Genomic DNA, 12,325 nt, shown 5'->3' on the forward strand with positions numbered 1-12,325 from the left:
TGAGTGGATAAAATGTTTGCATAACAATCGGTAAGCCGGTTCAATTCTGAGAAAAGTCAAAACTGGTTTCTGAGGCAAAATCAATAATGCAATACCCTTTAAATGTTCAAATACTGTATTAAGTGGTTTGCTGTAAGACATTAGATGAATAGAACTACTAACCTACGATCAATTAAATTACTTTTTTATTTTAGATCTACACTGTAAAGAGTGATTTACCTACCTCTGTGACAACACAATTAAAAAAAAAAATATTTTTTAAAACACATACGTACATAAACTGTTTGGTCTCTTGTTTACATTCAATTCTGATTGTGGTTAGACACTCAACAGAACGATAAGCTATTAAATTATAATTCATAATTAAACCTTTATATAAAGGTCAGAAATATTTAAAGTGAACTATAATAAATAAATCTCTAGAAATAAATCAAACGCAAGAGGGTGAGGCCCTGAAGAAAATTACCTTTTTAGTTACCATTCGTCTCTCCGCTAGGTAATAAGCATTAAAATGACACCTCATCGTAAAAATTAGTTAAATAGGACAGCTAGAAAAGGGATGTTAGAGGGAATAACCCTTACTGTATTACTGAAAAGTAAAATAAAATGTACAGACAAGTAAATACTATAACAAAAAAAAATGTTTTTGACAAAATATTTAGTTTTTTCACTTTACACTAAGGCCTACCTTTATAAGGACTAAGGAGTGTTTTGGTAAAAATTAGAAACACCCTTTTTCAGTAAGAAGGGTAGGAGTTTCAGTTTAACAACATTTTGAACTAAAAAGAATTTCTAAATTAGCACCAATAAAGTTTTACGATTGAGATTTTTTTTCTTAGATAAAAAAATACTAAAATTTTTATTTTTTACCACAGTTGGAGTCACCGTCCCCGAAGTGTTTGCGGAACAAATCCTGCATCCAGAAAGCCTCGCACATACATTGTCTAGTGGCCTGGTCACACACGCCGTGGCCTGCAACAAACACATTCTGTTAAATATATAAGGGAAAGTCTGTGTTTGTTTGGCTGTAAACTATTGAAGTTAACTTTGATATATATTTGACATGTGATAGTTTTTTTTCCTAAATAAGAGACATTCTTTAATAGCCACCACAAAAAGGCATATTTTTGTGATGTTATGGTGCTAGATTTTAAAAACTCATACAATGACAAATTCTCTCATTAGCTTTTCAAAAACTAATTGCTAAGTGGTGGGAGTAACTGTGACATTTGATGGGTAAAATTGCAACATCTTTACAACTGTGATTTTTACAGCATTGGTGGTTGTACCATTTTGTTTAGAGTTCAAAGGGCCATTACACATTAAATCAAAATTGTTTTTTATGGAAAAATTACTATTAAGAAACACCATTAAACAAATGAAAATATTGCCTGGAGATACCATGGTTTAGTACCCACATGGCACATACTGTACCAAATTCCACCACAATCCAACCACAGGTGTAGTCTGTAGCTCTGTACACATCTACACACACAGACACACTTTGAAAACTACATTTTGGGTTCAGAGGAATCAAAAATTACAGCAAAAATGTATATCCCCCCAAAACTCAACTAAAAAATGTTGAGGGAAACCATACTGTCTCCATATACTAAGTATAGGGGGAGAAAGTAAAAGTAAGTCATTGTAAAACAGCTTTGAGTAACCCGACAAACTGTCCAACGGACCTGAACAATTGTTTTGGCAGACTGTTGTCTGGATGTTGGCGACACTGAGCTGTAACAACACAGAGTCTTGTGCCAACTTGTTACGCAGCGTTCGAACCACCGAGGGACCGGGCAGAGCGCCGTGGGAGGTTGTCACATAGAACACCAGGACTGCTCTACCAGTTGCTGCCTGGGGACCGAGGAAGAAGACTAATAAAACCTTGCAATCAATCTACCAATATAATACATGCTAGAATTTTAGAAAAAAGGTGAGTACTGTAATAAATTTCATATAAGATAACAGAATATCAGCACAATGAGAACACAAAATTAAATGTATACAGTACAGGGTGTCCCTTAGACACGTACCAATAAATTTAGGAATACTGGTTTGATGAGTCAAAATAAAACGAAAACCAGAATACACTTTTTTTAGCTAGATATAGGCCATTTTGTGTTTTTTATTTATACCTCAAATGTTTCTTGAAACATTTTTGAGGATGGTTATCCCGCGCGAGACAAAGTCAAGTCGACCATACTTACACGGTGAACACCTATTTCACGGACTAGTAACGTAATATACTCTATTACTTATATTTACCGTCTTAAATGTTAACAGTCTGTATATAAGTCGGATAATGTTGGAAGACACATTTTATCCATTATTCCTTCACTTAAGCTAGTATTTTGCTTGTAATGGATATAAAACTTTACAGTTCACTTTCAATCTTTAACTCTTCTTCTACATTAAATATTTAGATTCCTACCATCTACTGTACTCTGTCACACAATTGTTTTTTGTTTACAAAAATCCAACTCGTCATAGAGTTTAATATAAAAACAACAAACATAGAGAAAGTACCTTACAAAATTAACAACATGATTACATACACAAAACAACAAAAACTGGTCACAAGACAACATTGTTATATTCCAATTCCTCGGCCTTAATCACAATATTGCAGACAATTACCTCAGTCTGCAGAGCTCTAACAACCAGACTAGCTGCATCCCGCAGCAGCAGTCCCAGCTTCATGACAACAGAGTCACTGCGGGACTTGGTCAGCTGACTAGACTCAATGTTGAGAGTCAACTCTACCAGGTGGTACAGATGGGGATCTGTCAACACATACCAGCTTTATTTATCTCTAGGTTATGATTAAACTATGGATGGGCCGATTCCCGTTTTTCAATAACAATTCCTGTTCCGATTATTCTGTGATATTGATTCTCGATCCTGATTCTATAGGTTTATTTGTATTAAAAATTATATACTAATATATACTCATGTTATGTGAATATAGGATTTTACTCATTAATTTATATTTTAACCCTCCACACCTTACATTGATTTTGAAACAGTGAACACTCACAGAGTTTTTTCTTGGGTAATGAAATCATGGACAAACAGTTTGAATATATATATGAATATATTGAATGCAATATTTTATCCATTTGTTACCATGTGAAAACTCTGTGAGGTCACCTCTAAAGGGTTAATGGTACAGTAAAACCTCACTAACTCAACTCAACTATTTGTGGACCCAGATTTTGTTGAGTTATCCAGAACATTGAAGTTCATAATGGGGTTTTATAAATGAATACATAATTACAAAAATACTTACATGCATATTTTTATATATTGAGTAAACAAACCTTCAAAGAAATGTCAAACTTTCAACAATTGAAACTAAATGCTCTGATAAAAAACTTTTTTATGTGCGTCCTTCCTGTCACCTGTTGACTGTCAAGTTAGTGAGTTTTCACTGTACTATTAATATAAACTAACTAAGAACAAACATACAAGCCTTGAAAAAATGTTTTTTCAAGAATATGCAGGGTGAATAAAAAGTCAAGACCCCCCTTCTAATATTTTTTCAAGTAAATATACAGAGATATCCTTTTGGTAGTTGTGCAATCTTAGCAGGAAGTTTCATTTTATGATTTAGAAATTTTTGAGTGTCCCCCCAAAAGGGGGGATTTGGGGGGCAACTCAAATATTTTAGATATAAACCCCCTTCAAGTGACACCTCATTTTAAAGGGTTTACAAACACTTAAAGAATGGTGAAAACTAGAGGTTGCTTTCTCTTCTCTATCCGAAATGGTAGCCCGTCAAATATTGTAGAAAATCAATGGTAAAATTGGTTTGTAATGGTAATATTGGCTACCATTTTGGATAGAGAAGAGATAGCGAACTCTGGTTTTCACTATTCTTTAAGTTTTTGTAAACACTTCAAAATGAAGTGTCACTAAATGGGGTTTAACATTTAAACATTTTGAGTGCCCCCCCCAAAAGGGGGGGATTTGGGGGGTAACTAAAAGTGTTTCTACGTAAATCCCTATCAAGGGGGTCTTGACTTTTTATTGACCCTGTATAATTTTTTTTATACTACCATATCAGACAACAAATTAGTCACGTTTTAGTGTACACAAGAAAGAAAAAGAAATGTACAGTAAAATTCAAAAACTACAAAGAGATTTTAGAGAATGAATCGTTTTGTAAGGAAAATACACAAATGTAGAAAGGATTGCCAAACAAATACAATGAAAGGTTCGTTTAAACTTCATGTAAAAGCTTACGTTGCCTTGATACTACAGATTACAAACATCAATTAGGTTTTGAAAGTAAACACACACATGGTTATTCCTTATAAATATTGATGGTTTGCTGACCTGGTTTAACAATGACAGAGACAGTGTCTTCGTCCCATTCTCCTTGTTCATCCGTAACTCTCAGACGGAACAAGTAACGACCAGCCACAACGTTGGTCAACTGGAAGGCAAAAAAAGAGAATCAAGCCCTAACCAAAGTTGTACTGGTTTATACATTCAAACTATGTATAAATGAAGGATGTGAGTATCAAATAACTTAGAGGGAATAAACCAGAGTCAAGTTATTTACGCAAAGTGGCACTTTTTTAAACGAGAAACATTTTTTGAGACGTACAAGACTTGCCAGTAATTTTATTGAGTTAATAAAAGAAACTTTCATCTTCAATTGCACATTATTTTGTCAACAGTTTTGAATGTGAAAACAACAAAATAATTGTGTTCAAAAAGGTTCTTACAACATTGAGTTTAGGATATTTAGCTAAGCTGTATTTTTGAGGCGACGTAACAAACAATGTAATTTACAACTTTTCAACTACTACTAATACTAAGATACTCTTTATTTACAAACTGTTAACTTCATAAATAATAATTACTTCATTGTTTAACTAATAAAACGTTTGTTTGTTCCTTTATTACATTTTACATGCAAGAATTAATTTAATCTTTATACAACCCATTTTCTGTTGATAACCATACAATTAAAAACATAGCCTAAAGTTTGTTTTGTTCAGTTGTCCAGTGTGAGGATAATTAGTGAGCATTTAGTGGACAATGTAAAATGTTGAGCAATCAGCTGTATTGCAAACTAATTGAAGTGAACCAAATGTCACTTTGTATCAAAACTGTAGGCCTACAGTACAAGTACGGTCCACGAGAGTCTGCAGTTGAGGGAGGAGATTATTTACCACGTGACTTTGAAGGAGCCAATGAGGACAGTGCGGTGTTGCCAAATCTAATAATACCAGCTGATTTGAAAATATTGTTTAGTATATTTTATTTAAAGTCGGAAATTAGTGAACGGGCAATGATGCAACGTCGCGCTAGTCCAGTCTTGCTATTGGCTGCTGCCAACTGCAGACTCTCACTCGTGGCCCTAGTGTAGTAAAAAATACTGATAGCTACTTACTTCAAGGCTTGCTTGAAAATGCAACTACTCACCATGAGGGTTGGTGAAGTGTCGGTGCCGGCTATGATGGTGCCGATAGCGAGGCTGGTGGGTTCCCGGGTCCACAGCCACTTGGCTATAGCCAGGTCATCCCGGGACTGAGACCCGTTGAGTACGAGCACGTCTACAGGCAGTTCTACAGTGTGGTCTCCTCCTGCATTGGCCTTGGGCGGGGAGTTACTGTCTGCGGAAAAAATACAACTTCAACTTTTGCTGTTGCACCTTCACGTTCTAGTACGCTAGGCTCTAATTGAAACTATTTTCACATTACTTAGGCCTAATTGTTCACAGCATTATTAGATAAGAATGCATTGGTGATTGACAGGATTTGAACCCAGGACACAGGGACCAAAGTCCCGCGTTGTGCTGTACCAGACCAACTTACTTCCTGATGCAACTTTAAATGGATAGTATAATATTCATCTTAAAATGGATGGTAATACACAGAGTAGTAGCTACATGTTCTTCAGTTATCTGACCATTTATACAGACAATCCAGTATCAAGAAATCTGTGCCATTAGTTGAAGCACCTCAATAACTGGAACCTTAATATCTTAAAATCTTTGATATCTCAGATTTTTCATAATCCCCTTGAAATCCTGAGAGTCTGCAATTTGTTCATTAGCCTAATGATTTACACTACAGATAGAGGTAAAATAATAACCGCACTCAGTAAGATGTTGGTAGGTTAGTACAAATATTTTAACTTAAAACGAAGTAAAGCCAACTTTTACAACCCCTTAGCGTTTATGGCAGAAAAAGGCTTAGGCCATAGCGCTTCTAGGATTGAAACTATAATCTCAAATCACACGTAAGAGAAACAAGATTTACTCACTCTGGGTGACAGTGACTCCGACAGTGTTAGTGGCGATGTTGCCGTTACCGTCCGTCACCGTCAGTTTGAACACGTACTGCCCCTTAGTGAGTCCGGTCACGTTGGTAACACTCTCGTTGTGCGCACTGAACTCCACATTGCCTGGACCACTGTTAAATGAAAGTATACAAAATTAAAGTATTTACATTGAGTTTATGAAATAATGAGCTTTTGACAAGTATTTCAAGAGATTAAGACCACACCTTTGATCTAGGCTATGCCATATGAGTCAACGTCATCGCTTTGATGGAAAATAGATTTTGTAAAAGTGATACTAATTGTTATTTTTATTTACTACGCTGAGGTGGTAGCCATTATATCCTCTCATATTTGACCACTGATTTTGAGACTTTGGAGTCATTGGAGGGAGAGAAAATGTCAAATCCAACATTTTGATAAGATTTTTAGATCTTCAACCTAAAAGGTTTGCACATCTCCAAACCATTTAAACAATGTTGCAATGTCTAGTTAAAAGAGTTCAATAAGCATAGTGAATCTTCTAAAGTTCTCTATGGGGAGTCGATTACCCAAAGGTTATGGTTATGGAGCAGACAAAACAGAAGACAGTAGTTTATTTTAATTAGGATTAAACACATTAGAAGCAAAAGCTAGACAAGTAGTATGATTAAAGCTAAATCATTAAAATGACATGTAAAAAACAAAAACTTAATTTAATTATTTTCTAAATGGCCCTACTTGTTTGTATATAGATGCCCATATTTTCTTTATTTATAACTAATTTCAACTGACATAGCTCATAATTTGACACTTTATTCAGTTATCACTACAAAAATACTTAATAATGAAAATACTAAATAATGATCTGATGATTGATTTTTTAAAGATTTTTTTTATTTGTGGAGATGGTTCATGTCATTTGTCATAACATTTTAAACATAACAAAAATATTCTATGCCTAGCTATAATATATTTTTAAATTACACATTCAAACCCCTACCTGACCATTTCCCAACTCCAAGAGACAATTTTAATATCATCAGAACTTTTGCTTCCATCCAATAGTACGGTAGTTTGAGGCAGTGAGACAGTTATGTTCGTTCCGGCATTAGCTGAAAACAAGAAGATCGGAGGTAGAGAAGAATCATTCAGAGTAAAGTGTTGTGTAGTTTCAAAGTGATTTTTTAACATGGATTTAAAAAAAAATTAAAACTTTGCCTTGGGATTTAATAAAAACTTCTGTAGGTCAATAGAGGTAAGAAACTATGTTACTTTGCAACAACAGGAACGTTCCTTGGATTTTTGGCAATGCTATTATTTGTGTCACTATTACTTCCTTATCAAGAACGTTTTTGGTTGCTGTTATTAGTTATTGTTATTTGTGTTGTTTGTGTTGTTGTGTGTTAGTTATTGTTATTGTGTGTGTGCTGTTATTGTTGTTTTTTTTTTAAATCACTTGTTCTAACTGTTAAGACCAGGAAATAATATAATCGTATTCTCAGTAATCTTTCACCAAGGTATTATATTATTTTGTGATGTTCGCTGTCAATAAGAAGACAAGCAGTAATGTGAACCCTTCAGATCCAGCTGGCTGCTGGCGATATTGCCAGCGGCTGGTTAGTAGCGGCTGCTAAACAGCCTAGTGTGACCGCGGCTTAACTGTTCAGATAACGTTATAATAATTGTATTGTATTCTCAGACCTCAGTAATCTTTCACCAAGGTACAGTACACTCTCGACTATCCGAGACCTGGTTATCGGAGCCCTCGGGTCATCCGAGGTCATTTTAGGCCTAAATACGGTCAGGAAACAATGATTTTATTTTTATGATATTTCTGTTGAAGTTAAAGTAATATGCAATTTGGGATTTCTCAAATTAATACTTTATATAATAATTAATGATCACAGATATTGTTTTAACATACTAATGATCTACAATAACTTAGAAAATGAAAATCACACACAGTACTAGGTTGGCCGGTAACTATTGGTAAGGAGGATGAGTCGTCTGCAGAACGTCAAAAAATCAGTAGCATTTCTGCTCGGGCATTGCCAGCTCCTATAGCGTTTTGACAGCGATTTTCATTACAATCTTTTAATATTGACATGATCATGTCAAGTACAGTTCAAGTTAAACTCAAACAAAGATTAATTTTACACTTTAAAAACTATAAGGACCCACCTTATTCTGTTTTTATTTAATCCTGTAGAGTGTTGACTTGGAATAATTTAATAATACTGTATGTACAGTTTTACAAGACAATATAAGAAGTGTAAGCATGTTTGAGTTGATGTTTACCTTAATAACACTGCCTTATTACATTTTCCATCAAAATACCAAATACTATCATTTTGCATTTAAATTCACTATGCATTGTTATTAAATTATATACATTATAAGTCTTTGACTTCCTAATGTGGTACTGTAACCCCTAACCTCAAAATCTAAGAGACCTCCATGTCATCCGAGATTCTCGGTAACCGAGGTAGTCTCAGTCCCAACAACCTCGGTTAATCTGGAGAGTGCTGTACTATGTTATTTTGTGATGCTCACCGTCAATAAGAATACACGATCAGCGGGATAGTTATTTCATTTTTCGTACAAATAGTTCTAATGAAAGTTCTGTAACTAAAATAACAGGAAATGAAATAATATTTTATTTCCCAATTGAACATTGAGGAAAACTTCAGTAATAGTATTATTTACCCTACATTAAATAATGACACACGTCTATGACAGCACAATTTAGGAGTTTCAATCATACAACTACAGTACCATGCTTAAATGTTTATATGCATATGGTTCACTCACCAGATGGTGGTTTGTTGGTGGGAGGTTTGACAAACACATGAACAGTTGAAGTGTCCGACTGATCGGCTTCATCGGTCACTTTCAGTATGAACGTGTACATCCCCTCCTCCAGATTGGACAGCTCGAGGTAAGGGGTGCGTGTTTTCTGTTGCAAAAGATAAAGAAAAACTAAATCTTTACCATTACTTAAACGGTGTAGTGGTGTCAAAATTACACGAAGAATCATTTTTCATTTGGCTCTACAAGATAAGTAGAATATAACAAAATAGTCATCAACAAAACAGAGTTAAAGATAATCGAGAGGGAGTCACAATCTAACACTTAATAACTAAGACATAAATAATGACATTAGAATTTTTTTTTAATTTTGTCGGAGCATCGTTTCTTCTTAAGGTAGTCATAATCCACAAGCATTAAAATCAAACACTCAACATGTATGACAACAGTTGTACAACAACATAAACTCCTGCCGGTCGAGTTCTAGTCACGCGTGTTTGTTTTTAATGAGTGTGTGTTTTAATGTTCCCATCCTTGAAATGCAGATGATGGCTGCAAAGCAAGCCAAAACTAGTTACCACTGCAACCGGTTGGACTGGTTATAAAGGTAAAACCAATAGGATTACTGATAATACAGGTATTTAAACTACTTTCAGTATATCTTGGTGATCTGTAGGCTACTCCTCTAGCAAAATCATAATAAATAAATTCAAAATAGTTTTTAACAATACTGAGAAATATTTTCTTTTAACAGTAGGAGAATATTTTCAGTTGGGTAGCCTCTGGATTACTGATTTTTTATACTTTAAAATGGTTTAAATACCTGCATAAAGTCACCACAGCAACTAAGGATTACTTTACACAGTTATTTAAACCATTTCAAAGTATAACAATATTTTGAAAATAATATTTTAATATTAAGAAAAAATAAAAATACACTCTAGAAAAACAGAGAATAAAGTTTTTTAAAATTCAAAGTTTTACAATTGAATTAACCTGCATGTCAACAGCTTTATCCTGGTCAGACGGGCTTTTCGTCCACTCCCAGCTGACGATGGCCTTGTCGTCTGAACTGAGACTGCCGTTGAGAGTGACATTATTGTGAGGCAGGTAGAGTATCACGTCTTGGCCTGCATTGGCCACTGGAGGATAATCTGGCATCTGCAGTACTGTGATGTTGGCTACTGTAGAGTTCTTCTCATGGTCAGAATCTTCCACTGTTAGCCTACGGGAAAGAGGTCACTTTAATCGTCTTTAATATCAAGGTTTGGTTTGTTGGTGAACAGATCTGACCTTGTTATTAGCGAAATTCATACATAGCGATAAGCTATTGTCTCAGAGTAATACCTAGATACGGATCAATTAAAAAACAAATTTTATGTTCTCAGAGGCAAAAAACACCATCAACAAGTTTGAGAACTAGAATTATTGGGTTATAAAAAACGTGTTTTAAATCTTTTCACGCTCAAAACAAAATATTTCACAAATACTTAATAACATTTTTGTTTAGAGCTTAAAAACAAATAGTTTTGTATATTGAAGTGTTGTCTTACAATAATGGTTACAGGAAGAATTATCATGTTATTCTTATGGAAAAAAAGTAAACAGTTGTTGTTGTCCATAGATATATTTTTATCAAATTTGAAAAAATGCATTTATTTCATACTACTATTGACATTTTATCAAAAAAGACTTCTTCCATAGCCACCTCTAATACAAGGCCGCGACGTTCGAACTGGCAACGCCGCACTCACCCGCCACCTGAGTCCGGCACTCGTGCTAGGCTATAAACATCAATGAGAGGATTGCTGCTCTGTATCAATGAATCAAAGTATTTAAATTACATATTTTTATGGATTTTAGGGTATGGTAAAATAGACAAATTAGAATCTAGGTTTTTTTATTTAGTGAAAAATGTCAACATACCACAATATGTCTAAAACTAAAAATACTAACATTATGTTTTTGGTTGCATTTATCGTATTGTAAGTACGATAAATGTGGAAATAGATGGACTTTACATATTTCCTTTGTTAATTTGATAATCTATACTATTATATAACAATCTCATGGTGTCTGTATATATGTGTGTTATTCAATATAGTAAAAACTACTAGACAGACTGGGCTAAATTTTACAAAATATACCTACTATACCAAGAATGGTAATACAGTAGGACTGACTAACTTATTGCCACTTCAATATTTGTAGAGACTTTGGGATTTGTAGAGACTAACATCTAACAATTTGTTTGAATAAAATTAATTTTCAATTTTCAATAGGAATATTATGTTTTAGTCTACCTGAGAAAACCATTATTTAGCGACAACAAAATTTGAGTTTTCATTTTGAAGGCATACTGACTATAAATAAATTATTTTCTTTGAATAAATTATTTAGCAAACATAATAAGCAAAACATTTTTCATTTTGTAAACGATTTCAGAAGCTAGGCCTCCATATGGCTTTCCACAATATTAATAGAATTGTTTTATCACATCAACATTCAGACTGGAGTCAGAGAATATGATGCTTTAATTGTTAGATGGTGTAGTACATATTTTTTACTAGTAGGCCTACTTAACAGAAACACCGGTTTATTTCTTCGAAGTGCTAGTTATTTAAGTTATTTTAATGACTTAACAACAGCTTTTATCAATAAGATAGACAAATAAACAAGGCATTACGGCATTACCACCTAAAACTCACTTCTCGCGTCTATATTTACATGAATCGTTGTCTTATTCTTACATTTTTTTACAAATCTAAGTTCATATTCGTGAAAATGTTTCACACAAAAACGAGAATTGTTTTAAGATGTCTAATTTGACCGATGAATAGCAGGAAGCTATTGTTGCTTAGCGGTGTATCACATAGAATCTTAGAACACTGTATGTATTATTCATTTTTAATTGAGCTTTTGTAATTATTCTTGCATCCAGCCATATCACATCTATTTGGCATGCTGTAGTAACAAGCTCAATGTAATTACTAATAATTAACGGTAGTAGAAACGCGATTATGTACGTCGGTACGCGACTCCTCCATTCACTGTAATGGTAAGACGGCCTCGCACCAAGACACGGATGCAACGTTGCCACTTTTCGCTCGCCGCGGCCTTGTATTAGAGGTGGCTGTGCTTCTTCCCTTACCTGTAGCACCAAACCTAAGTACTTGTTAAACCGAATTGCATTAAAACTGGAGTTAAATCTGACATCTTTCAGGAAATATTTTAGTGA

General features: G+C 34.2%; 1 protein-coding gene across 1 annotated transcript in view; it reads right to left on the reverse strand.

Moving 5' to 3' along the window:
* Nucleotides 1-12,325, reverse strand: part of LOC128991120 (dyslexia-associated protein KIAA0319-like) — a 45,113-nt gene that overhangs the window by 2,815 nt on the left and 29,973 nt on the right. The window contains exons 10-18 of the mRNA XM_054413867.1: nucleotides 10,084-10,312; nucleotides 9,091-9,235; nucleotides 7,280-7,391; nucleotides 6,283-6,431; nucleotides 5,440-5,630; nucleotides 4,342-4,441; nucleotides 2,641-2,786; nucleotides 1,689-1,857; nucleotides 871-972 (exon numbers count right to left, since the gene is read on the reverse strand). Of these exons, the coding sequence (XP_054269842.1) occupies nucleotides 871-972; nucleotides 1,689-1,857; nucleotides 2,641-2,786; nucleotides 4,342-4,441; nucleotides 5,440-5,630; nucleotides 6,283-6,431; nucleotides 7,280-7,391; nucleotides 9,091-9,235; nucleotides 10,084-10,312 (1,343 nt within the window). The remainder of the gene's footprint in view (nucleotides 1-870; nucleotides 973-1,688; nucleotides 1,858-2,640; nucleotides 2,787-4,341; nucleotides 4,442-5,439; nucleotides 5,631-6,282; nucleotides 6,432-7,279; nucleotides 7,392-9,090; nucleotides 9,236-10,083; nucleotides 10,313-12,325) is intronic.

This window comes from Macrosteles quadrilineatus, unplaced genomic scaffold, assembly GCF_028750875.1.
Source record: "Macrosteles quadrilineatus isolate MER2022 unplaced genomic scaffold, UCM_ALF_1.0 Scaffold_3__2_contigs__length_128488019, whole genome shotgun sequence".
NCBI lineage: Eukaryota > Metazoa > Arthropoda > Insecta > Hemiptera > Cicadellidae > Macrosteles > Macrosteles quadrilineatus.